The sequence below is a fragment of the Bufo bufo genome, chromosome 2 (genome assembly GCF_905171765.1).
Source record: "Bufo bufo chromosome 2, aBufBuf1.1, whole genome shotgun sequence".
Lineage (NCBI taxonomy): Eukaryota > Metazoa > Chordata > Amphibia > Anura > Bufonidae > Bufo > Bufo bufo.
Window position 1 is genome coordinate 211,394,465 of NC_053390.1, and position 27,419 is coordinate 211,421,883.

At 44.6% G+C, this 27,419-nt stretch overlaps 1 protein-coding gene across 4 annotated transcripts in view; it reads right to left on the reverse strand.

Annotated features, from left to right (window-relative positions):
* ACAD10 (acyl-CoA dehydrogenase family member 10) overlaps positions 1–27,419 on the reverse strand; it is a 139,115-nt gene that overhangs the window by 60,597 nt on the left and 51,099 nt on the right. For all 4 annotated transcript variants that reach the window (XM_040416101.1, XM_040416104.1, XM_040416102.1 and 1 more), the window contains exons 4-11: positions 14,521–14,715; positions 14,197–14,355; positions 11,588–11,747; positions 11,327–11,468; positions 5,907–5,975; positions 5,280–5,461; positions 2,802–2,952; positions 2,277–2,422 (exon numbers count right to left, since the gene is read on the reverse strand). In XM_040416101.1, the coding sequence (XP_040272035.1) occupies positions 2,277–2,422; positions 2,802–2,952; positions 5,280–5,461; positions 5,907–5,975; positions 11,327–11,468; positions 11,588–11,747; positions 14,197–14,355; positions 14,521–14,715 (1,204 nt within the window). The remainder of the gene's footprint in view (positions 1–2,276; positions 2,423–2,801; positions 2,953–5,279; positions 5,462–5,906; positions 5,976–11,326; positions 11,469–11,587; positions 11,748–14,196; positions 14,356–14,520; positions 14,716–27,419) is intronic.

The window sequence follows — 27,419 nt, forward strand, 5'->3', positions numbered from 1 at the left end:
CATGCCGAGGCAAAAGCAGGTCGCAGGGACGTGCCCGCCAGTGAGAAAATGGATTTGGAAAGAGAATCCAGGCGTCTGTCCACAGCGTCCTGCAGAGAGGAGCCGTCAAGGACAGGGAGGGCCGCGTTTTTGGCTAACCTGGACACCGGGGGATCCACCTTAGGGGGAGAGGACCACTTCTCCACACTGTCAGCCGGAAAAGGATAAAGCGTATCCATGCGTTTGGTGGCCGAGAACTTTTGATTAGGACGGTCCCAGGCCATGGCCAATACCGCGGAAAATTCCTCGTGGACAGGAAACGCGACGGTCTCCGGTTTCTTGGACGGGAAAAGGGCAAACTCCCGACTAGTGGAGGGGGGAGAGTTCCCTTGAAGATTAAAGGTGTCGCGGACAGCCGTCACTAAGTCAGCCAACATGGTGGAGAGCTTAGGCGGGAGGTCTCGCTCCGTTACCTCGTCCGAACCGGATAATTCCCCTTCAGACCTGCGCTCCCTAGGAGGGGGAGAGTCGTCCGAACGCGCCTCTAGACGAGGGGGGGGAAACGGAGTCATCCGAGGATGGATGCTGACGCTCACGCTGCCTCTTAGAAGTCAGGTGTCCTCTGCGGGAACCACTGTGAGGAGATGGTGCCCCAGGATTGGGAACTGCTATACGTTCGATAAAGGACATGGCTGCCTTAGCGACTAAGGCCAAATCAGCGGCCGCGCTGGACATGGCAGATGCCCAAGCGGGTACCGCAGGCTCAGCAGAGACAAGTGGGGGACTGGTCTGGGCAAGCGAAGGAGGAGAAGAATGATCCTGTCCAGGGGCAGCAGCAGAAGACAGTCCTTACAGAATCCAATTGTGGTCCGAGAAGAGGTCTTGGCCGACTTAGGGGGGCCCCAGGCTTAGGCATGATGGCAACTGAAAAAAGATAGAAAAAATACTACCACCCAGGCAACAGCACCGACCGGAGGAGCAGGGAGCAGCCACGCGAGTAAGGAGCTTTCTCAGCAAGCCGCGGCAGCAGAAAAGAAGTGACGCGCGAAAGCTCCGCCCCCACAAACCGTCGCACCACCCCCTTAGAAGCGCGAAGAAAGCGCACGCGCGCGCTTTAAGAATAAATGTCCCCCGGCGCCGCACGGCGTAGCGGGGGTAATGAAGGGAAACGGCCCTCTATAGAAAGCAGGAGGCCCGCTCCGGCGGGTGCTGCTGCGAGTGGAAGAAGAGAGGATCGCATATATAAGTCACAGTTACCCTACAGGGAAGTGCTTCATCACTCAATAACTGTCCCCTTCCAGAAAAAATGCCTCCAGAAAACACCCACCATGACAGAAGAATCATCCAGTCCCCCTTCACCAGACGGCCCATAGAATCACACCGACTCCTGCAGGGAGGAGGAGGGGGGGGGGGGGAGAGATTGCAGTCATACTTATCTGTTCCTGCAGTCTTCTCCCTCTGTTCCGTACCAGCAGGGCTCACCTCTTCAGACATCTGACTCACCGGAGTACAGTGCTCTGGATGGAGGGCAGCGTCAGGTGACCCAAGAGCTGGTGGGATGCCGGAGCTAACAGGTCGAGCCCGGATCCACTTGCTTCTTTTGGGGAGAAATGGAGGCAGCGTCCAAAAGACGGGGGCGGGCACTCCATGGGGGACCAGGAAGGCGCAATGCCGACCTGCGTCCCCATCTAGAAAAAAATAACAAAAAGGAGTCGAATCAATGAGTGTCAACCTCCTTCACCAGACACTAAGCAAAGACTGAGTTCCTCCTGGTGGAGCCTGGGGGTATAGCCCAAGGAGGAGGAGCTCTCTTTTATATTTGCATAGTGTCCCTCCTACTAATACCTCTAAGTTATACCCATGGTCTGTGTCCCCCAATGGAAAAAAGTACGAGAAATTGTCTTTTAAAAAACACTGTTTGTTAAATGTCTTCTGTAATACTGCCCTGACAAAGGGGGCGTTCCGCCCTTGAAACGCATAGACTTGTATTAATAAAAGAAATATTACTCATCTATACCGACCTGGCATCACGTTCCTGTGACAGCGCCGACATAGAGGGTCTGATTTTCTTCTGGTTTCCTACGATACAGAGGAATAGTGGGAGGACACAGATCATCCCCACCTGAAATCCTCAACTCCTCCATATAAGACCTGGAGGCCTATGACATCAATACAGCAACACAGGTTTCCATTGCAAAAATAATACATACTATACAGCAGAAAGAAAACTGCTCACATACTTTTGCAGAAGAAAGCTAAAGAAATGTACATTATGACAATGTGAGACCCATACTTACCTTTCTGAATAGGGAGGTCTGGCGGCAAATAATGAGCCAAACAACTGTAAGCTACATCTGACAAGGGATCTCCCAGGGTAGACAGTTCCCAGTCCAGAACACCAAGAACTTCCACCTTCTCCGGATGAAATACTAAGTTATCCAATCTAAAGCCATCAGAAGAAAATAATATTATATCTACATAAAAAAAATATGAAATTATGTTAACTCCTTGCATGTGTGGCCCTGTTGGATTTAGAGATTGAGAATTCCAGTGCCACAAGGCGACAGTGCTAATCATTTTACCCACTGCCACAATAGACCAGGGAGCATAAAGCAATCATTTGTTACAGAGACAGAATTACACTTTAAAAGACGTTTATGGCATCCCTAAAGGATATGACATAAATGTCTCATATATGTGGTCTCTACTTCTAAAACATGCACCTATGCGGAGAAGGGGGTACTGCACTTTGCATGGAGGTGGGACCCACTTATGTCAGACGTTTAGTAATACCCCTTTAAAATTATTTTTTTAAGCATTACCTAAAATCCCCATGTACAACAGAGGTGATCTGGTTGGGCGGTAGATGACGTGGGAGCCATTCAATAAGTCTTTCCATGGCTGGGATTGTATGGGTCTCACTAGATCTGTACTGCTTGGTCCATATCTGGACTTGCCGTTGAATATATGCACCTTTTCAAAAGCAAATGAAAGATATTTCAGCTAGTGGAACAATAAAACAAACATCTAAAATATTTTATTGGTAAAACTTTTTAACAAGTTACATTTAAGCACAACTACTAGTTAGGAAAGGGAGGGAGTTGGGGCAGCTTCCTGCTCCTGGATTCCAAGGCTATCAGAAATCCATTTTATTCATATCAGATATTATCGTCAGTCCAACCAACATTCCAATATTTTACAATCAATAATTTCATCAGTTGGAACCAAATTTCTTAGTGGCATAGAAAGAAAACCAATAATAATGATAACGATAATACCACTTTTTAACTAGAGGGTTGGGTGTTCCCCTCCACTTGAGCTTGCAGCACCATACCATAACTAATTACGAGTGAGCCACCTCAATCTATTGCAATTACCAAACAAAATCACCTTTATATTTTTTTTGCACATTACACAAATTCAATTGTTTTTCAGAAACATTTTCTTTTACAATACATGAAAATGCCAAGAATTAACCTTTGTATTTTCATATGGAATTCTCCGGGACTCTGAAGTAGGGATGAGCGAATTCGATTCGCATAAAACTTCGTTCTAATACTGTAAGGAGCAGGAGCTCCGTACAGTATTAGAATGTATTGGCTCCGATGAGCCGAAGTTATTGCTTCGTGAAGTCTCGCGAGTGGGAACAGTGCAGTGAATACTAATGAAGCTGGGGAGCCCTTCGGTTGGGGCAAGAGCTCTTTCCAAGCATCCAGACATTATTTTACAGGTTATAGCATGAAAAAAAAAAAGAAACTTTTACTTTTAAAACATTTTTTTGCCTGTATGGGGCCCACAAAATTATGATGGCAGCCCTGGGTATCACCTTTGTAGAGACTTCCCCTTCAAAGCTCAGCCATTTGTGCTGCAGACCTCTCTTTCTTTGGAATTTAATAACATGAAGGTCATTCTATGGTAGGTTGTAGAAACAGTAGAGCTGCAACGCGGTCACAGTCACGTTTCTGGCATGGTTCCTGACACTCTTCCCCTCTCCCATTAGTATACTTCTGTACTTATACTGCTCTCACACAACTAAGCTAGCAAGTTCACTCTAAAGATGAACAAACGGCTTGCTCCCTGTTCAGGTAATGTTACTTTAGCACTATCTATCTGATCCTGCAGACGTGAAGTAAAGTGCTGCAAAAAGTCTGCTCCTACTCTGCCCCAAAGTCAAATGAATGGAGTGTGTGGCCTGCCAGTGAATGAAGCAGTAGGTTGGGAGGCTATCCTCAGGGCCAACAGATACAGTCCAAACCACACCCAGTTAATGTACAGGTTTTCAACATACCGAAGTGCTATAGAGGTTATCTATTAAAGGGAACCTGTCATCAACTTTATGCTGACCTAATTGAGGGCAGTATAAACTAGTGACAGAAATGCTGATTTCAGCGGTGTGTCACACATGAGCTAAAAGTAAGCGGTTGCTGAGAACCAGCATCATAATCATTACAGCCCAGGCGTTGAGAAGAGTCAAATCTACCTGAGAAGAGTCATGGTTATTCATAATCTCCTGCTCTCCCGTCCATCTGCTGATGATTGGCAGTTTTCTCCTAGAGAGAAAGGGAGAAAACTAGGTAGAAGACGGTCAGACATCAGCAGGTGGGCAGGAGAGCAGGAATTTATGAATAACCCATGACTCTTCTCAGGTGGTCGGGACTCTTTTCCAGGCCCGGTCTGCAATGATTGTAATGTTGGTTCTCGGCAACCACTTACTTTTAACTTATAAATGACAGACCGCTGAAATCAACTCACCTGTCTCTACTTTATGATGCAGTTAGTATGGCCAGCACAAAGTTGATGACAGGTTCCCTTTAAGACCAGTGTTTTAGATGCCGTTCCTAATAAACACCTATATCTAGTGGTGGATCCCCCGGAGTTATGAAGAGGCGCCGGCCTCTTCATAACTTCGACGGATCCACTAATATAAGACAGCCTCCCATAAATGAGATGGGCCTGCCAGCCTGTCCCCTTCCCCGCCCACTTCTTTAGACATGGCGTGAGTGGGGAAAAGTCACAGACTCACCGCAATCTGCACCTGAAATACTCCTAATATAGGCGTATTTCAGCTTCATAAATGAACCCCTATGTGTCTGTCCAAAAATTTAATCTCATCATATTCAGTTATAATCCTTTTGGAGTATGTAACACTAGATGTTTTCAGAAGGAGTGATTCTCCCAAATCTTGCAAGGAGGTGATGGATACTGAGACATTGCATTGTAAAGCAATAAAAACAATCAAATCTTCAAATCAACAAAGCTCATAGTTGAAATCAGTGCAAATGTGAAAATGATTTAATTACCTTGTTTCCCATAATCCTCAAGCTTAGCTGCCTGGATATCCACACTATGAATCTTGCATAATACTTTATTCATCTCAGTGTATACAGCATGGCGCTCTTTGGCATCTAGCCCTGGTAGTGAGGGATCTTTAAAGATACGTCCAGTGAGGTACTCCATCAGATAGAAAGGAGTTCCAATAATACTGCCAAGAAACAAACCGTTAAAGGAGTTATCCAATCCCTATAATTGCCCAGGCTCCTCCTCTAGAGCATATTTGCCTGCTCCCCGGCACCCCTGTCCCTCCGAATCCCTGAACGGCTGCCGCTGTTTTGATCCGCGCGATGGGGGAAGCAGCCAATAGCAGGCAGCGACAGTGACCAGCATCCCTAGAATTGCAGGTGACGCTATTGGCTGGTCCCCTCCCATCGCCTGATGTTTTGATCTGCCCAACAAGGAGATGCAGCGGCTGTGCAGGGATCTGGAGGGACGCCGGTGTTGGGGAGCAGGTAAATATTGTCTATAGCAGAGTCCCGGGCATTCTCTGGGTCATTATAGGGATAGGAAAACCCCTTTAAGTCTGTATATTAATATTAATTATATTAATATTCAAATACCCTACAATAAACTAAATATCCAGAACTACTCACGTAGAATCTTCACAGAGGTTGAACACCTTTGGTACAGAAACACCTGCTTCCCCAAGGGCTTTCAGGATCCTATAAACAAGTATCATCATGATTACAGAAAAATGACATTACCGATCCAACATCTAACAGTATATATGTCTATGTATTTTACATCACGGCATAGCAATAATATATGTGCATTTCCAATAAACTATAGTCACTACTGCTATCTCCAAACAGTGAAGCTTGGTTGATCCGGTCTATGGCCTCTTAAACGTATGTATATGTTAGCTTGTGAGGTAAAACATACACCTTCATACACATACACTCTTGGTTCGGATGAGCATGTATTTGCTTTCAGTGGGAAGAGAAGAAAAAGCACTGCTAGACACTGCCGGCGTATCTTCCGGGAGAAGAAAATGATTGGGCACTGAAATTCAATGGACCCATTCCGTCTTTCCCTTGACTGTTAGGGGAAAGTTGAGGGCTCCCCATACACATTAGGCTCCATTCACACGTCCGCAAGGGTGGTCCACATCCGTTCCGCAATTGTGTGGAACGGGTGCGGACCCATTCATTCTCTATGGGGATGGAATGGATGCGGAGAGGACAGTATGTGCTCGCCGCATCCGCATTTCCGGAGCGCGGCCCCGATCTTCCTGGTCGCAGCTCCGCAAGAGAATACAGCATATCCTATTCTTGATCGCAGCTGCGGACAAGAATAGGACTTCTCTATTTAGTGCTGGCCATGTGCGGCCTGGTGTAGTGCGGATCCGCAATTTGCGAATCCTCAATACACCATGGACGTGAATGGACCCTAAGACTGTTGAACAATCCTGCCAAAAACATCACGTTTGGCTCACAATCGTTTAATGTTTATGGGGCCTTTAATGCCATGTATACTTTCATTACAGCATCATTTTGGATTTGTGATACTTGTTTACAAGAGGTTTCAAAATGCGAAATCCTTATACATTGACCAAACCAATCACATCTTGTAATATTCTTAACCCTTTAGTTTATGCAGCAGTAATAGCAGCAGCCAGGTCATTAGATGTCTTCCTAAACTAGGATATATGGGAGAGAAATAGTCTGAAAATGACCCAAGATATTGATGATACTTAAAGTTAACCAAAAATGTGCCCAGTGACACGAATGACTTAAATTGAAAAACTATCCTATACTCCCCCCCCCCCCCCCCCAGTTCTCTGCCCCATTACTCCAGTCCTCCTCCCAGTGTTTGTATACAAGGCTACAGCGGTGCTGTGCAGGTATCTGAACCGTGGGGGTTCAACACCCAGGACCGCCGCAGATCAGTTGTTTGAGAAGGCACTGGTGCTCGCAGTAGTGGCCTCCTTGCTCACCGCCGTACATTGAATAGCAGCTGTGCTTGGTATCACAGCTCAGCCTCATTTACTTCAATGGGGCTGAGCTTCGCCTAGGCCATGTGACCAATGAACATAAGGTCACATGGCTTAGGGAAAGCTGCGAGAAGGCCGCGGCTACTGTGAGCATCAGTGCCTTCTCAAACAGCTGATCGGCGGGGGTCTCGGGTGTCAGACCCACACTGATCAGATATTGATGACCAATCCAGAGGATGGGGCATAACTAAATATATTTCGGAAAACCCCATTAAAAGCCACATACACACACAACCTTGTGTGTTTTGAAGTCCGAAAACCGTGGATCCACAAAACATGGATCCCAGTGATGTGCATGCTGCCATTTCTTTTTTCCTACCCCTGTAGAAATTACAAAACAGACAAGAATATGACACGTTCTATATTTTTTGCAGGCTGGCGGAATGGACAAACTGATGCAAACAGCATCTTTTGTGGCCCCATTGAAATGAACAGGTCCAGATCTAGTGTTGGGCGATTCACCGCTATACACGATATACCATATACCATAAGGACCAGGCCAAATTTTGGAAATCTGACATGTGTGACTTCATGTGGTAATAACTTTGGAACACTTTTACTTATCCAAGCCATTCTGAGACTGTTTTCTCGTGACACATTGTACTTCATGATAGGTAAAATTGAGTCAATATAAATTACCTTTATTTATAAAAAAAAATCCTAAATTTAAGGCAGATAGTGATACCTCACAAAATTTTTATTACTTTACATTGCCCATATGTCTACTTTATGTTGGCATCATTTTGTAGATGTAATTTTATTTTTTTCGGACGTTAGAAGGCTCAGAATTTTAGCAGAAATTCTTAAAATTTTAAGAAAATTTCCCAAACCATTTTTTTAAGGACCAGTTCAGTTCTGAAGTCACTTTGCGGGGCTTACATAGTGGAAACAACCCATAAATGACCCCAATTTAGAAACGACACCCCTCAAGTTATTCAAAACGGATTCTACAAACGTTGTTAACCCTTTATGTAATCCACAAGAATTAAAGGAAAATGGAGATGACATTTCTAAATTTCACTTTTTTGGCAGATTTTCCATTTTAATCCATTTTTTCCTGTAACACTTCAAGGGTTAACAGTCAAACAAAACTCAAAATATATTACCCTAATTCTGCGATTTACAGAAACACCCCACATGTTGTCGTAAACTGCTTTAAGGGCACACGGCAGGGCGTAGAAGAAAATGAGCGCCGTATGTTATTTGGAGGGCAGATTTTGCTGGACTGGTTTTTAGACACTAAAGTCCCATTTGAAGCGCCCCTGATGCACCCTACAGTAGAAGCTCCCAAAAAGTGACCCCATTTTGGAAACTACGGGATAAGGTGACAGTTTTATTGATACTATTCTGGGTTACATATGATTTTTAATCGGTCTATATTAAGTTTTTTGTTATGTAAGGTTAACAAAAATGGCCGTTCTGGCACAGTTTTTATTTTTGGTTTTTTACAATGTTCATCTGACAGGTTAGATCATGTGCTATTATTATAGAGCAGGTTGTTACGGATGCGATGATATCAAATTTGTCTACTGTCTTTGCTTCACTTTTACATATTAAAGCATTTTAGAAAAAAAATCATGTTTTTGTGTCTCCATTTTCTGAAAGTCTTTTTTTTTATTCTTTGGGCGATTGTCTTAGGTAGGATATTATTTTTTGTGGGATGACGGTTTGATCGGTACTATTTTGGGGTACATATGACTTTTTGATCGTTTGGTATTACACTTTTTGTGATGTAAGGTGACCAAAAAATTGCTTTTTTTGGCACAGTTTTTATTTTATTTTTTATGGTGTTCACCTGAGGGGTTAGGTCATGTGATATTTTTATAGAGCTAGTTGTTACGGACGTGGAAATACCCAATATGTATACTTTTTTTATTTTATTTCACTTTAACACAATAAAAGCATTTTAGAAAAAACAAAACAAACATGTTTTTGTGTCTCCTTTTTCTGAAGACATATTGTTTTCATTTTCTTGGGAGAATGTCTCATGTAGGGGCTCATTTTTTGCGGGATGAGGTGACGGTTTGATTGGTACCATTTTGGTACCACCTCACTTCCCAAAAAAAAGTATTAAAAGTGATCAAAAATGTCATATGTACCATATGACATTTTTGATCACTTTTAATACCTTTTTTAGGGAAGCAAGGTGGGCAAAATTTCAATTCCATCATAGTTTTTCTGTTTTTTATGGCGTTCATCGTCCAGGGAAAGTAACATGACCCTTTCATAGATAAGGTCGTTATGGATGCGGTGATATCAAAGATGTGTATTATATTTATTTAATTTTTTTAATCAATTATAAATCAATTATAGATGTGGGTCTGATGCCTCTATAATACACTGCAGTACACTATACAGCGTACTGCGGTGTATTGTGACTTTACACTTAGCCTGATCAGGCTCCTGCCTTTAGCAGGAGCCTGATTAGGCTTTACCATGGCAAGCCGGAAGCCTGTGAAGGAGTCTGGTTACCATGGGAACCATCGGTACGCTGCCACAGCAGCGCAGCGGCCCAATGGAGGAGGGAGGGAGCCCCCTCCCTCCGTAAACCTGCCAAGCATCAGGTTGCTGCAACGAAACAGCAGTGGCCCGATGGGAGAGGGAGGGAGCTCCCTCCCTGTTAACTCTTTCCATACAGTCATGGACTGTGGGGATCAGAACCTTGCAGCCGGCATTAGAATCCTCTGGTTGGTTAGTCTGTACAGACTAGCCAATCAGAGCGATTGCCGGCCCGGGACCACCCTCATTGGTCCGGGGCTGGTAAGCTGAGATCCCTGTGTGTACCAGCCGGGGTCTCAGCGCTGTCACCATGTCTGCAGACATGGTGACAGTTTAATGCCATGACGTGTATACTCGTCATGGAGCGCTAAGTAGCAGTGCTCCATGACAAGTATACATGTCAAATAGCACTAAGGGGTTAATAAGAATTGGCAATATGGCGATATCATAATTTCTTAATTACCGCTGGATGTAAGAGGTATGTGGGGCTGTATTCTCTTATACGTTTAGCAGCGCTGTATGTAACATCCACCCAGATATGTCTTTAAGGCCTCGTGCACAGGACCGTATTTTCAGTCCGAATCCGATCCACATTGTTTGCGGATTCAATACAAACCCGTTAATTCCTAAATCTGTGTGCCTCATTACATGGTGTGGGGCAATGGGGCAACAAGGAGACATTACTATAATGTATGTACATTTTATTGTATAAGCCCCATACAGTATAATGTCTTCTTGTGGCCCCTATAACGTATAGAGTAACGTCTCCTTGTGGCCTCCATACTATGGGAACATTACTGTATACTGTATGGGGGCAACAAGGAGACATACGCTATGGGGCTACAATTTGTAGCCCCATTCAGTATAATATCTCCTTGTTGCCCCCTTACAATTTAATGTCTACTTGTGGCCCGCCGCCCCATACAGTATAATGTCTCCTTGTGGCACAAAGTGGTTTTTCTTCTAAATTAGTATTTATCGCAAAATATATTGTTATCACAGTCAATTTCTTAATAATGTTATCCCGGCAGATGCCATTGACGTCACTTACCTGTGTTTGCTGGCTGGGTTTCCATGTTGTGGTGTGGTCATCTATCTCTCCTAAGGTTGACAGCTTTCTCCTCTCTTCCCATTGAAAAGCACATAAATGCTTGGCCAAAACGAGTGTGTATGTGTAGGAAGGAGTCATGTCGGAGGTGTCTGGCAGAAGCTTTCTCCTCTATCCCAATTGAAAGCATATAACTGCTTGGCCAAACAGGGCATGTATGTGTGTGTAGATTTGGGATGGGTAGCGGTCATCCCCGGAAGAACAGCGCTGCAGCCCTTCTACTTTCTACATTGACACTATAGAGGAAATTTAAAGAATTTCATAGGTCATTAGTAGAGTGTAGACCCGCTACAAGGAATTTGATTTCCTCACATCAGCTACTGTCTGAATCACTCAAAGTTGAATATTATAACTTCCTAAATTACCACCAACAGTGTTTGGTGAACATGAAAGAACCAGAGAAGTCTACTAACCTATACTCCCTCTCCACAGCATGAGCAGCAGGAAGCAGCTTTCCTGGAGGTTTTTTGCGCAGTACAAGTTGTCTTCCATTAAATCGAACATAATAGGTTGGGTTGGACTGTCCATGGCTGAACTGTCGTACAAAGAGAGCGCCTGCAACAATCACAGTTATAGTTCTCATGACATGTTTTCTTCTGAGTATCTACCTCTATTCACGGTACGGATGAGCCAAGGGCGCTCTTAATTCTAGATTTTCTGGAAAAAATACAAACCTGATAATTCTTCGCCAAATGTATTTTCAAGATACTTTGTCAAGGAATCTCTTGGGAAATCCATAGTAGGTCTCACAGAACGAGTGTTTGGAACAAAGTCTTTTAAAGGGAATCCCAACTGATTTTCTAAATCTTGAAGTGCATCGTTCACGTTATTTACCTGTTTAAAATACTTACATTTATTATTTAAAAGAAATTCATGGTCCTATACAGAACTAACAAAGATGATGTACTGTAAGTGATTTATTCCATAAAGAAATACTATGATATTTACCTTTACTAATTTTTGGGAAATACCAGTAGGTGGGATAAAGTTTACAACCAGTATGAAACTACATAGTAAAATAGTATTGAACCACTAAATCCAAATTTTGCAAAGTATTATGTTCCTAAAAAAATGAGACACAAAACCGAACAAAGACAGAGGGGGAGGTAGTTTTATTAAGAATGGTGTTTCATTTGCCAGTCTTAAAGGGGTTGTCCTTGTTTTTTATTTTTTCTCCCCCAACCAATGGGACCTGTGAAGAGAACTATACTTACCTGATGTTCGGTTTAGGGTTGAGCGGTAAACCGCTGTCAGCGATATACCGTGGTATTAAGAAACAGTGATATGGCGATATCGCTGTTTCCTAATAACCGCTGTATTTTGTGATGTCATAGAAGCAGTCACATGTGCGCTGACAGCTTCTAAATCTGTGTCCGCTGGCCCCTGCATCCTGCATAACAGTACTCACAACCACATTACTGCCCGCAGCGGTTGCCCCCGGCTCCTGCTAGCTCCCCATATTCATGCCCACCGACGTAGGAATTGGATAACACCAGAGGCGAGCACAACAGCCAACTCCCACACACAGAGTTTGGCCTGCGAGGAGTGAGAGAGACGAGACCTTAAACATGGAATAGAACCGGCCCGGGTGTCATACATAAAGGTCCTATGTCTGTCAGTCTTCTGCGGCCTGGTCCTTCCTTCCTGCCTGCAAGCTGCAGTCTGCACACTGATCTATAATAGCAGGCATTAGGGAATAATGAGTCCTCCATACATGAGCAACATGACATTATTATACTGAGGGGGGAGTCAAAACTTGTTCATACAGTATAATGTCTCCTTGTGGCCCCCATACAGTATAATGTCTCCTTGTGCTCCCACACAGTATAATGTCTCCTTGTGTCCCCTACATAGTATGTCTCCTTGTGGCCCCACACACAGTATAATGTCACCTTGTGGCTGCCCCTATACAGTATAACATCTGCTTGTGGTCCCCATACAGTATAACGTCTCCTTGTGTCAGCCCCACACAGTATAACGTCTCCTTGTGGCAGCCCCCATACAGTATAACGTCTCCTTGTGGCCCCTACATAGTATAATGTCTCCTTGTGGCCCCACACACAGTATAATGTCACCTTGTGGCTGCCCCATACAGTATAGCGTCTCCTTGTGGCTGCCCCATACAGTATAGCATCTCCTTGTGGCCCCCATACAGTATAACGTCTCCTTGTGGCAGCCCCACACAGTATAACGTCTCCTTGTGGCTGCCCCATACAGTATAGCGTCTCCTTGTGGCCCCCATACAGTATAACGTTTCCTTGTGGCTGCCCCATACAGTATAACATAATGGAAGCGCTCATTAATATTCGCCCCATAAGACACACTGACATTACCCCCCCCCCCCCCACTCTAGGGGGGATAAAGTGCATCTGATGGGGCGAAAAATATGGTACTTGGGGAATAGAAGTATTTACTAAAACACACGTCAGGCGAGACGCCAGCATCATATTTACTATTGCAATTATTCATATTGCCCTAAGAAGATGCAGCTTGCGAGATATCACACCATATCTGCATGGTACAGTGGACATCCGGCTTGACACTCTCATTCAGTCAAAGTGCTAGGAGTGCATATGCATACATGAGATCCGTACCACTAGCACTGGCAGTCTCAGCCGCTAGGGAGAGGAAGATGGCAAACAAAAACTCCTTTAATTAGACCAGACATACTTCTGGGAGAGAACAGGGCAATGAGACAAAATAAGGACACATACTAAAAACCATTGTAAATATTGTACCCTGATGCCATTGTAAACATGAAAAAAACACACTGTACTGTAAAAAGCTGGTGAGTGAAAGACAGAACTGGGTGAATTTTAAAGGGATTTTCTCAAGATTGACACTTATCACCTATCCATGTTCGGTGAGCATCCCACCAATGGGACCCTACCAATCACTAGAATGTGTACGATCTGTCCTGTTTAAATGGAGCACTGTAATATGTATAGCCAAATGCTGTACATATACATCTGTCTGTTCCGACAACTGGGTTAATAAATATTTTAGGTTGGTGCCTGCAAATGAGTGGTCTTTTCAATGGTTCTCTACTGCGGCAACTCATTTTGGGGTTAACCTAGCTCCTACTAGCACAGTACGATGAACCACATTTTAGGGTGGTATACCCTACCTCTCAGCCAATGGACACAATAAATATAGCCAGGAGTGGTCTCGGCAGTGCAGGTTGGATGAAGACAGCTGAGAGATGCCCTTTTCAGCTGAATGCTAGGCACTGTATATAGCCCCTCAACATTAAACATATGACTGCTCACGTACAACCACCTACCTTTATTGTATAAAAGCCCAACTGTGCTGCAGCTTTCAAGTTCTGTCCTATGTCATCAAGAAAGACTGCTTCTCTAGGCTGAACCCCAAGACGCTTTGCACACATCTGGTATATCCGAGGGTCTGGTTTACATATACCTTCAATGCAAGACTCAACGATCTACAAAAATGAAGACATACGAGGATGACACAACACGCTCTAGAATAATGCAAAAGAACGGACATTAAAATAAGATGAAATGAACATGAATAATGGTAATTTGTTGATAACAAGGGGCAACAAGTGACACAGGATACTGGAGTGCTAGCAGCCATGTCTGCTTACCACATCAAATTGTGACCGGTCGACGGGTAGAAAACTTTCTCCACTGTGCAGGAAGAAGTTGTTGCTGAGAACAGCAGTTTTGAGTCCTTCAGCTTTAATGCATTGAATAGCCTCACTCATTTCTGGCAGCTGCTTGGCCATCTCCTTACTGGTAAGGTCTTTGAGGAAGCTGTGAACTGGAACTGGACGACCTGTCTGCAATATTTTAAAAGGTAACATTACAGATCAAATACAGTAAAGGTTGGCACGGTGTATTTAATATAATCCTATGCACATCTTTAATAGTTCTGTATGGTCAATGCCAATTATGGTATTTATATCTGATGTGGTGAAATTAAAGGGGTTATCCCACTTAGCAGTTTCATACTTACCTGCTGCCACCGCGCGTTCACTTCCTGGATTCTGGCTGGGGGCGGGCTTCATCTTGATTGAAGTCTTCTCCCGGCCGCGCCGCGCGCTGGACTGAACGCGCATGCTGCCGCGCATGCGCAATGTGACTTATTTCTGGCCAGTATAGTACAGAGCCGGCGTGCGCGTTCGCAGCTCTGTACTATTCTGGCCGGGAAGAAGTCACCGTCGCGCATGCGCGGCAGCGTGCGCGTTCAGGACAGCGAGTGGCCCGGCCGGGAGAAAAGAAGAAGTCTTCTGGGCAAGCGCGACCATCGGGATTTTGCGGAAGAGCGGTGGTCGTAACCAGGGGAGACCGAGTCACAACAATAAGGTAAGTGGGGATGAATTTTCTCCTAATCGGTGGGAATTTGTTAATAAAGTATATTTACAAAAATGATCACTGTCAAATCATTAACAGATTTAACAGTGATCATTATGATGGGATAACCCCTTTAACTGCTAATTGTCATTACACTTTTCCCCTCAAATATCCTCATGGATTGGCTGGGCAGGTAAGCGAATGCTTGAAGTGCTCCTGTCCAGTAATCCTGTTATTATCACTCTCTGGGCCCCAAACTCTCTACAAACAGCATCAAAAGTGCTCTGCAGAACTGTAGTTACAAAGTCGAGTCACATTATTATGACCACCATCTAATATCTACAGTAACCGCCGTGTACAGCACTGACAACTGCTAGATGGGCTGGGAGTGACTCAATACGGTCCAGGTAGGTTGTCACAGGTATCTGGAGCCATGCTGACTGCAGTGCATCCCACAGCTGGTGGAGGGTGCGTGGGGGACCATATATAGAGCAAACACGATGACTGAGGTGGTCTCACAGATGCTCAGTTGGGTTCAAGTCTGGGAATTGTTCAGAAGTCTTGGTCATGCTCTTCCAACCAATGTTGGACATTTCTAGCCATGTGACACGTTGCATTGTCTTGCTGCCCCAAGGAAGACAAATCAGCATGTTTGGGTTTATATGATCTGCAAGGATGAATTCATACTTCACTTGGTTGGGAGTGTCTTCTATATACAGGTCCTTCTCCAAAAATTAGCATATTGTGATAAAGTTAATGGAAATCAAATTTTTCAACCTATGGAGGTCTGGATTTGGAGTCACCCTCAAAATTAAAGTGGAAAAACACACTACAGGCTGATCCAACTTTGATGTAATGTCCTTAAAACAAGTCAAAATGAGGCTCAGTAGTGTGTGTGGCCTCCACGTGCTTGTATGACCTCCCTACAACGCCTGTGCATGCTCCTGATGAGGTGGCGGACGGTCTCCTGTGGGCCCTCCTCCCAGACCTGGACTAAAGCATCTGCCAACTCCTGGACAGTCTGTGGTGCAACGTGACGTTGGTGGATAGAGCGAGACATGATGTCCCAGATGTGCTCAATTGGATTCAGGTCTGGGGAACGGGCGGGCCAGTCCATAGCATCAATGCCTTCGTCTTGCAGGAACTGCTGACACACTCCAGCCACATGAGGTCTAGCATTGTCTTGCATTAGGAGGAACCCAGGGCCAACAGCACCAGCATATGGTCTCACAAGGGGTCTGAGGATTTCATCTCGGTACCTAATGGCAGTCAGGCTACCTCTGGCGAGCACATGGAGGGCTGTGGCGGCCCTCCAAAGAAATACCACCCCATACCATTACTGACCCAATGCCAAACCGGTCATGCTGGAGGATGTTGCAGGCAGCAGAACATTCTCCACGGCGTCTCCAGACTCTGTCACGTCTGTCACATGTGCTCAGTGTGAACCTGCTTTCATCTGTGAAGAGCACAGGGCGCCAGTGGCGAATTTGCCAATCTTGGTGTTCTCTGGCAAATGCCAAATGTCCTGCACGGTGTTGGGCTGTAAGCACAACCCCTACCTGTGGACGTCGGGCCCTCATATCACCCTCATGGAGTCAGTTTCTGACCGTTTGAGCAGACACATGCACATTTGTGGCCTGCTGGAGGTCATTTTGCAGGGCTCTGGCAGTGCTCCTCCTGTTCCTCCTTGCACAAAGGCGGAGGTAGCGGTCCTGCTGCTTGGTTGTTGCCCTCCTACGGCCTCCTCCACTTCTCCCAATCTACTGGCCTGTCTCCTGGTAGCGCCTCCATGCTCTGGACACTACGCTGACAGACACAGCAAACCTTCTTGCCACAGCTCGCATTGATGTGCCATCCTGGATAAGCTGCACTACCTGAGCCACTTGTGTGGGTTGTAGACTCCGTCTCATGCTACCACAAGAGTGAAAGCACCGCCAGCATTCAAAAGTGACCAAAACATCAGCCAGGAAGCATAGGAACTGAGAAGTGGTCTGTGATCACCACCTTCAGAACCACTCCTTTATTGGGGGTGTCTTGCTAATTGCCTATATTTTCCACCTGTTGTCTATCCCATTTGCACAACAGCATGTGAAATTGATTGTCACTCAGTGTTGCTTCCTAAGTGGACAGTTTGATTTCACAGAAGTGTGATTGACTTGGAGTTACATTGTGTTGTTTAAGTGTTCCCTTTATTTTTTTGAGCAGTGTATTTTTGATTCATTACACACAACTGAAGTAGTTCAAGCCTTTTCTTGTTTTAATAGTGATGATTTTGGCATACAGCTCATGAAAACCCCAAATTCCTATCTAAAAAAAATAGCATTTTTCATCCGACCAATAAAAGAAAAGTGTTTTTAATACAAAAAAAGTCAACCTTCAAATAATTAAGTTCAGTTATGCACTCAATACTCGGTCGGGAATCCTTTTGCAGAAATTACTGCTTCAATGCGGCGTGGCATGGAGGCAATCAGCCTGTGGCACTGCTGAGGTGTTATGGAGGCCCAGGATGCTTCGATAGCGGCCTTAAGCTCATCCAGAGTGTTGGGTCTTGCGTCTCTCAACTTTCTCTTCCCAATATCCCACAGATTCTCTATGGGGTTCAGGTCAGGAGAGTTGGCAGGCCAATTGAGCACAGTAATACCATGATCAGTAAACCATTTACCAGTGGTTTTGGCACTGTGAGCAGGTGCCAGGTCGTGCTAAAAAATGAAATCTTCATCTCCATAAAGCTTTTCAGCAGATGGAAGCATGAAGTGCTCCAAAATCTCCTGATAGCTAGCTGCATTGTCCCTGCCCTGGATAAAACACAGTGGACCAACACCAGCAGCTGACATGGCACCCCAGACCATCACTGACTGTGGGTACTTGACACTGGACTTCAGGCATTTTGGCATTTCCCTCTCCCCAGTCTTCCTCCAGACTCAGTCCACTGCTTCCGCAGGTCCCCCAAGGTCTGGAATCGGTCCTTCTCCACAATCTTCCTCAGGGTCCGGTCACCTCTTCTCGTTGTGCAGCGTTTTCTGCCACACTTTTTCCTTCCCACAGACTTCCCACTGAGGTGCCTTGATGCAGCACTCTGGGAACAGCCTATTCGTTCAGAAATTTCTTTCTGTGTCTTACCCTCTTGCTTGAGGGTGTCAATGATGGCCTTCTGGACAGCAGTCAGGTCGGCAGTCTTACCCATGATTGTGGTTTTGAGTAATGAACCAGGCTGGGAGTTTTTAAAAGCCTCAGGAATCTTTTGCAGGTGTTTAGAGTTAATTAGTTGATTCAGATGATTAGGTTAATAGCTCGTTTAGAGAACCTTTTCATGATATGCTAATTTTTGGAGATAGGAATTTTGGGTTTTCATGAGCTGTATGCCAAAATCATCAATATTAAAACAAGAAAAGGCTTGAACTACTTCAGTTGTGTGTAATGAATCTAAAATATATGAAAGTCTAATGTTTATCAGTACATTACAGAAAATAATGAACTTTATCACAATATGCTAATTTTTTTAGAAGGACCTGTAGATGAGTGGACCTAGAGAATGCATTCCCCAGACCATAATGCTGCCACCACCAGGTTTTGTTTTTCCAGCAATGGTTGCAAGGGGTTTGTTCTCTGATGTTTCTCACCTGACATGCCAGTGTCCATCCATTCGATGAAGCAGAAAACGTGAGTCATCGGAGAAGGCAACCAATCAGTGGAGGTCCAATTCCAATATTGCTGTGAAAATGGAAGCCTTTTCTGCTGAGGCAACTTAGTAGAGGTGCAGTGACCATCCGTCTACTTCAGAGCTCCGTACACAGAAGGGTTTACTTAACTCTAGTTTTAGACACACATCTGGCAGCCGCCTGGTTCATTTTGGTGGTGAGCCGACAGTCACCTCACACATCAATAGCACGTGGTGCTCTGCAGTTTCCAGGTCGCTTATTCACAACGGTGCCATTTTTCGACTTACGAAACACTTGCACTAAAGTAGCACGTGGACAGTTCACAAACTGCGTCGTTTCAGAAATACTGCCACCCATGGCCAGAAAGCCAATAATCATCCCTTGACCCATGACAGAAATCAGGGATATGTGCGCAGACAGCCTATCGTACACCTTATCTACTCACCAAGCCAACTCACCACACATAACTTCCTTTATGAGCTACTTGCCGAGAACATCGAAAGTAGGAACTGGCCATAATAATGTGGTAGCAATAAGAAGGATCAACTGAGCTTAACAACAAAAATATAGGAAAGATTCAGGAACGTCAAAGATGGCTCAGCGTAGCGAGATCTTCAAAAAATTGGCGCCCAGCAAGGCTTTAAAATCCATCTTTATTATACATTCAGGATGCTACAAACAGGTTAAAATTAAGACTGCTGACTTCCGGTTCCGGCACGCGCATGAGAGGCTGAAGAAGAAGAGAGCTCTGGTGCCTGATGCCCGCAAACTGAGCTAGATACCCCTCAAAAAAAACAAATTTTCTTCCACACTGACCCCCCGAACAGTGGCCAGAGATAGTGGATGGAGAAGTTCCTAAGAAAGGACGGCACAGCGAGTACGCCAGCGCGTCCTTTACAAGCTGATGAGAAACAGCCGCGAGGCAAGATGGCGGCTGTGGAGAAAGCACAGCGATTTACCCGGTCAGCAGCGCAGCCACCAGCCAAGCATACGGAGCCAGGGATTGAGGATGCAGAGGTTAGTTTAACCCCTGAGCAGGATATCACCATCTCCTGCCGTAATATGGCAATAGAAGTGGCGAAATTATTGGCACCTGACATTAAATCCACCCTGGAAGCCACAGTTTCGGCAGCGCTCCTCCAAATCCAAAAGGATGTTTCCCAGCATGCCTCCCAGATAGCAGAGCTGGAGCAGAGAATGTCTATGATGGAAGAGGAGATGGAGAAAACACAGGTGCAGGTCCGTGAGGTGCTGTCTAGTAATCGGGCACTTAAAGACAAGATGGAGGACCTGGAGAATCGATCGAGGAGAAGTAATCTTCGGATAGTGGGGCTGCCGGAAGATATCCCGCCATCACAGCTGCCACAGATTTTCGCCACGGAACTCCCTCAAGCTTTGGGACTGCAGGGCAAATACATAGTAGAGAGGGCCCATAGATTGGGACCGGCTCGTCCCGCTGAGGAGGAAGGGGGCCGTTCCAGGCCGAGACCGGCCATAGCAAAATATTTAAATTACGCAGCCAAAGAAGAAATTCTAAAGAAATATAAGGGAGCCAAAAGCCCTCTAATGTTAAGAGGTGAGAAGGTGTTCCTCTTCAGTGACTATTCCATAGAAGTAACAAAACGGCGGAGAGCTTTTTCGCAAATCTGCACTACTTTAGTCAAGCGGAAAGTAAAATTTGCGCTGCTGTTCCCTGCCACGCTGAGAGTATTTCATCAAGATGGCTGTATTGATACATACCTTACCCCAAGAGAAGCGTGGGAAGCGATGGACATCGATACGGACGGGGAGCAGAGACCAGTGAAGAGCAGGAAGCAGTCGGGTCCTATACCAAACCGTAGATGGGAGAAAATATCGGACTCACAAGGTCGGCAGGGATCGTCAAGGAACGAGGAGGTTCTGATGGATTCTCAGGACTGAGAAGAAGGAGGCTTGGAGGACATGTATTTCTCTGGTCTGCCGAGAAGGCGACCATCAGATGAACCAGTATGTTGATCGATAAAGGGGAGAGGAATGGGGCTGGGATTCATCTGGTTAATTAAATGGGGGATATATAAAAAAAAAAAATTTTAAAAAAAAGGGGAAGAAGAAGGTGAATGTATATTTGAACGTATGCTTGGAATAAGGGGGATTTATAAAATCTATCATATATATGATTTGTTAATGCGGTTAAGAGGGGTTTTACGCGGTTCACTGTAGTGAACCCATACTGAAGAATTGCTTAGGGCTGTGGGTGGGAGTGAATTCTATAGATTTGAAGAGAGAAACGGAGTAACGACAGCTCCGGTGGTGGCGCGAAAAAAGAGAAGTCAAGGCTATGTTCATGATGTCGTTGTTGAAAGTATTTTATGTTCAAGGTTGGGGTGGGGAAGGGAGGGAGGGGGGAGTTCTGAATGGGGAACTGTCACTTATAATGCTGCTCATCACTGTTATGTACGTTAACTCATTGGTCATGGAGGGGAGGTTTGTTCCTCCTCCAGGTGCGTCTCTAACAATAGATCTAAATCGAATACCTTCATGAGAATAGTTACATGGAATGTTAAAGGTTTGCGTTCCCAGACTAAACGTAGCATGGTATTAAGACATCTCAGGAAGCTAAAGGCGGATGTGGCCCTGTTGCAGGAGACGCACCTGGAGGAGCTTGACTTCTGGAGGATGCGCAAGCAGTGGGTTGGTCAGGTATTGGGATCTCCATCGGTGGGTAGGAAAGCTGGTACAATGATGCTATTCCATAAACATTTACAATACACTGTGAACAAATGTGAAACAGACGAGGAAGGTAGAACCATGAGAGTGGAGTTAGAGCTGTAGGGGAGTAGTCTGACTCTATATAACATATATTCCCCAAATATGGCCCAATCTGGGTTTTATCAAGCACTGGAGACTTTAATCCTGCAAAATAAGAATTCCCAAATGATAGTGGGAGGTGATTTTAATAGAGTGCGTAATACTGTAGAAGACAGAAAGCAGGAGAATCGTAGTCGGCCCCCGCAGAACCCGGAAGGAGCCCATACATTAACCCCGCTGCTGGAGGCGACTGGCCTGATTGACATCTGGAGACATCACCACCCGATAGATAGGGAGTATTCTCACTACTCTCATTCCCAAAGGTCCTGGTCTAGGATAGATTATCTGTTAGTGTCTCCGGCAATGGTTCCGAAAACGCATAAAACTGAAATAGCTGATCTGCTGATATCGGATCACGCTCCGTTGTGGGTTGAGGTTACTGAGTCTCTTCCCAGAGGGTCGGATCATGTTTGGAGAATGCCTAGTCACTTACTGTCGGACGAGGATTTTAATGATAGACTAAGGGGGTGGTGGTGGGAGTACTCCCAAGATAATGAATCTCACAGACAGAATCCGGAGCTTTTTTGGGAAACGGCCAAGGCAGTGTTGAGAGGGCGCATAATGTCTTTTACAATAGGGCAGAAAAGAGATATACAGAGAAAATATGAACAAGCAATCCAGCTAGTTCGATTAGCATATACAAAATATATAGATGAACCATCAGACATCAATAGAATACAGTGGATCACAGCAAAGCATAACTATGATTATTTGCAAGAAGGCAAGGTCAAATGGTTCACAGATTGTACTCAAGCCACCCTGTTTAAACATGGAAACAAAGCAGGTAAACTTTTGGCGAACCTGACACGCCCATATACTCGGCGTGTACAAGTTTTTCCTCTGAAAGATAAAAAAGGTGTTCTGCACACCCACCCTAGAAAGATGGTAGACATTATGAAAGATTATTTCACAGATATGTATTCTAAAGACTCTTATGATGAAGGGTTAGCAAGGGAACTTCTGGAGAAGGTACGACTTCCGTCATTGTCAAACGAGGCGTTGGCTAGTATTAATGCGGAAATCACGGAGGCTGAAATAACACAAACGATCAAATCCCTACAGAACGGAAAATCGCCAGGCCCTGACGGATTTCCAGCGGAATTCTATAAAACCCTGGGGCCTGAGATTGTATCAGTGCTGGCTGGTTTATTTAATGGGGTGATTCAGGGGGGTAGAATACCGCCATCCGGTAATACGGCATACATTAAACTTATCCCTAAAGAAGGAAAGGATTTAACTAATCCGGAATCTTTCAGACCCATTTCCCTGATTAATCAGGATCTAAAGATAGCTTCTAAACTATTGGCCAACAGATTGGCACTACTTATGCCAGATATAATCGGGGACCATCAGGTGGGTTTTATTAAGGGACGATCGGCGGTAACAAATATAAGGAAGGTTCTGGCAGTGGAAGATAGTTTGAAGGGGAAGTCTTTGAATAGCTCACATGCCCTCCTGGCAGTAGATGCCACGAAGGCATTTGACAATGTCAGCTGGCAATGGCTAAATGAGGTTCTGGATGCAATAGCCTTGAAAGGTAACTTTAGGAATTATATTTCAGCGTTATATGCGGCCCCGCAGGCAAGGGTGCACGTTCCGGGTTTTCTGTCAGAAGTAATACAACTTAATAAGGGAACGAGACAGGGATGCCCATTATCGCCCTTATTGTTCGATCTAGCTCTGGAACCTTTGGCTTTATATCTCATTCGATCAAATATATATGAGGGAATTAAAGTGGGAAAAGAAGTGCTGAAACTTACATGCTTTGCGGATGACCTTTTAATTTATATGGCCGCCCCAGACCTACATTTACAGCCAATACTTGAGACATTCCAAAAATATAGTGGAGTAACGGGATATAAAATAAATATATCCAAGAGTCAACTTTTGCTTCTGGGGGACCAAAACAGACTAAAGATGTCTCAGACTGGAGTGGAGCTGAGGAAGGAATATCTCACGTACCTGGGGATCAAAATAGGTAAAACTGCTTCTTCAATCTATACATTGAATTATCCACCTTTAATTAGTAACATTATTAAGGAGCTTGATAACTGGAAGGAATTACCATTGTCCATGACAGGGAGGGCGTGTCTAATAAAAATGGTTAGTTTCCCCAGGATGCTATATCCGCTGCAGATGATCCCAATGCTACTAAAGCATGTAGACATAAGGAAATTACAAGCGGCTTTTGTGGCCTTCCTGTGGAAAAGGAAAAGGCCCTGCATAGCGTACAAAAAATTATGTTTGCTAAAGTGGGAAGGAGGATTGAAAATGCCTGACATTAGAATATACAATTTGGCAGCTTTATTTCGCCATGTGAGAGATTGGGTGTGGGGTACCGACTACTTCTCAGCAGGTAGGATAGAAAGGGAATTGGCGCAACCATGGAACTTAGCGGCCCTGTTACATACCAGACTAAAAGATCTCCCAGCAAATATTAAGCATTCAGTACTGCTTAGGGACACCATTATGTCGTGGAAAGCAGTTAGGAAACTGTATAAGCTGCCGATATATGTGTCACCCCAGATGCCCCTATGGTCTCTTCCAGCTTTTCCACAAGGGAGGGACAATGGGATGTTTAAAAAATGGAGGGAGAAAGGCATCCATACTCTCAGCGATATAAAGGGAATGTCTGATAATATGTTGATGACTTGGGAACAAGTGGTAGGTAAATACCAGCTATCTGACTCTCTTTCACTGTCATATTTTCAGCTTTCGGCGTACTGCAAGGCTCAGTCGAAATCATTGGGAGAATCTGACAGACTGACATGGTTTGCAGCTCTCCTAGGGGGAAAGGATGTATCGACATCGCTGTCAGAGCTTTATAGACGTATTCATAGCACGAGCTATATTGGCTTGGCAAAAGATGTATTTGCTCATTGGGAAAAAGATATAAAAGTTGCAGACCTCTCCTTCAAAATGAGAGAGGGTATGGAATACATTAGGAAGGCAATCCAGAGTGAACAATGGCGAGAGTCGCAGCTGCGAATCTTACATAAGGCCACTTATGCTTTTAATCTTTCATACACTAATGCCCCAGCACATTACTTGAGAGAATGCCCGAAGTGTGCGCAACCGAAAGCAGATCTGTTGCATGGGCTGTGGGGTTGTAGACAGATCAAGCCACTGTGGGAAGAGGTGATCTCCTTCGTCAAAGAGGTATGGGATATAGAAGTGAAGGCAGAGCCCCAACAATGTATATTCCAATATATCCCAGTGGGACAAGATGAATCCCAAGGGAAAGGCATAGCAGAACCAGGTGTTCATATAGTACTTATGGCGGTCAAAAAATGCCTCCTACGTCATTGGCTGCTAAATACATTCCCTACCAGAGATGAAGTTATAGGCTCGGTGAAGAAGATATTATATATGGAGAGACTTGAAGCAGGCAGATGTAAGGAGAAAGCGGTGGCAAAGCTCATTAAAAAGTGGAGAAGGTTTGTGGAACATGTTCTAACAGGGGAGGAAATAGAGGAACTGATGAATCCCTTTATTCAGACAAAATGGTACCTAGAGGCAAAGGTTAGGGGCACGCTGGGTAAACTGGAGATATAGAAACGATGGAACATAGTGAGCGAGTAGTAAGATGGTTAAATGTGCTACTTTTACTAACAGTAATTTAACATGAGTGACAGGTGTTGGGAGGGGATGTTTGGGAGGGAGGGGAGTTATGAAGTTTTTTAATTATTAATATTGGAATGAAAAGGAGAACAATAATTGTCTTTGTATCCAAATGTGCTTCATGTATCGCAAACATTGTTATTTAAAAGGATGTACTTTATGTGACGGATTTTTGGCATGCTTGCCAATAAATGTGTATTAAATGAGATTTACATCCAAATAAAGAAAGTTATAAAAAAAAAAAAAAAATAAGACTGCTAACATGTTTTGAGTGTCTGCTCCTAATCATCACCTGAAACGTGTAAGCTGTCTTGATTTTTACTTGTTTGTTGCATCTTAAATATAAAATAAAGATTATGGATTTTAAAGTCATGTTGGACACCATTTTTCTGAAGATAGCACTGTGCATAGTACAGTTTAAGATGGCAGAATAAATAGTTAAGTAGCAGAAAGAGGCAGAGGGAAGCATAGGGCGGGAGACCCAAAATGGCGCTAATGCACTTGCATCAGGAATGTGCTCAGCAAGAACCTAGTGGCAAGGCTGGCGGGCATTGCCAAGACTCTGGGCCACACACTTGAATTGTCGGGAGATGTGCTCCAGGTGGCAGCGGACTGGAGATGATTGTAGGAGGACAGAGAATCAGCTAACCCCTCCACTATAAAAGGATGCTTTCACACCCTGCAGATTTTGTTGCAAAATTTTCTGTTCCATTCATTGGAATGGGGTGGCAAGCACATAGATTTCTGCAAGCCAAATTCAAGTGAATGGAACTGATTTTCAGACGAGAACATTTTTCAACAAAATCCGCAGCATGTGAAGGCACCCTAAGGTCCCTTTCACACGAGCGAGTTTTCTGCGTGGGTGCAATGCGTGACGTGAACGCATAGCACCCGCACTGAATCCTGACCAATTCTTTTCTATGGTGCTTTTTACATGAGCGTTGTTTTTCACGCATCAGTTCTGCGTTGCGTGAAAATCGCAGCATGTTCTATATTCTGCGTTTTCACGCAGCCCTGGCCCCATAGAAATGAATGGGGCTGCGTGAAAAACGCATTGCATCCGCAAGCAAGTGCAGGTGCGATGCGTTTTTCACTGATGGTTGCTAAGAGATGTTGTTTGTAAACATTCAGTTTTTTATCACGCGCGTGAAAAACGCATCAAAACGCATTGCACCTGCGCGGAAAAAAACTGATCAACTAAACGCTACCGCAGACAAAACTGACTGAAATTGCTTGCAAAATAGTGCGAGTTTCACTGAACGCATCCGGAGCCAATCCGCAACGCCCGTGTGAAACCAGCCTAAAGGTACGACTACAGACACAGCCATGTCACAGGTCAGTCTGTATAATTGCGGTACTGTGGGTGCCGCATGGCCATTAATAATACGGACCGACCAAACAGTGCGGTCATAATAAGTTTAATTACAGCATGCCAGCGCAGCCATGTCGCAACTGCTACACGACAGTGCCATGTGGTCATACCCTTAGGACAGAGATGCAATCCTCCATGCTTCTAGAAGTAAGCCTGATATTGGCATTAAAGGGGTTATCACACGAAAAGTATTATTATACAATGAATAGGGCATTTTAGATAAAGTATTCTATCTACAAGCAAAAAATATTATACTTCTTAAATGTATATGACATTTTCCTCTATGGTACTGCCTCCTGCTGTTTATCTTTCTGTTCCACAAGCTCAGTAGCTTCACTGCTCTCTTCCCCTTCTCTCATTACTTACCGGTATGTAGTCATCTCAAAGAGAAGGGGTCCAAACACCCTTCATTCATCCTTACTTCTAAATTCATAGACATATATAACTTTGTGAGCGACTATTTGCTATGCAGGGGAGAAAGGGGTTAACAAGAGCCAACTGCAATACATGCTGGGAGATGTAGATGCTGGATTGTCCCATGTCAGCTGCTATCCATCCACGGTGGGGGGTCATTTACTGAGATAGGCTTTTTTACTCCAGTCTTATATCCCCCCTTGTGCTGCTATAAGAGTTAGCTAATTCATGGTTTGCCTGGAGAGAAAACCCACTCCGTTCCCCAAGTGGAGTAGTC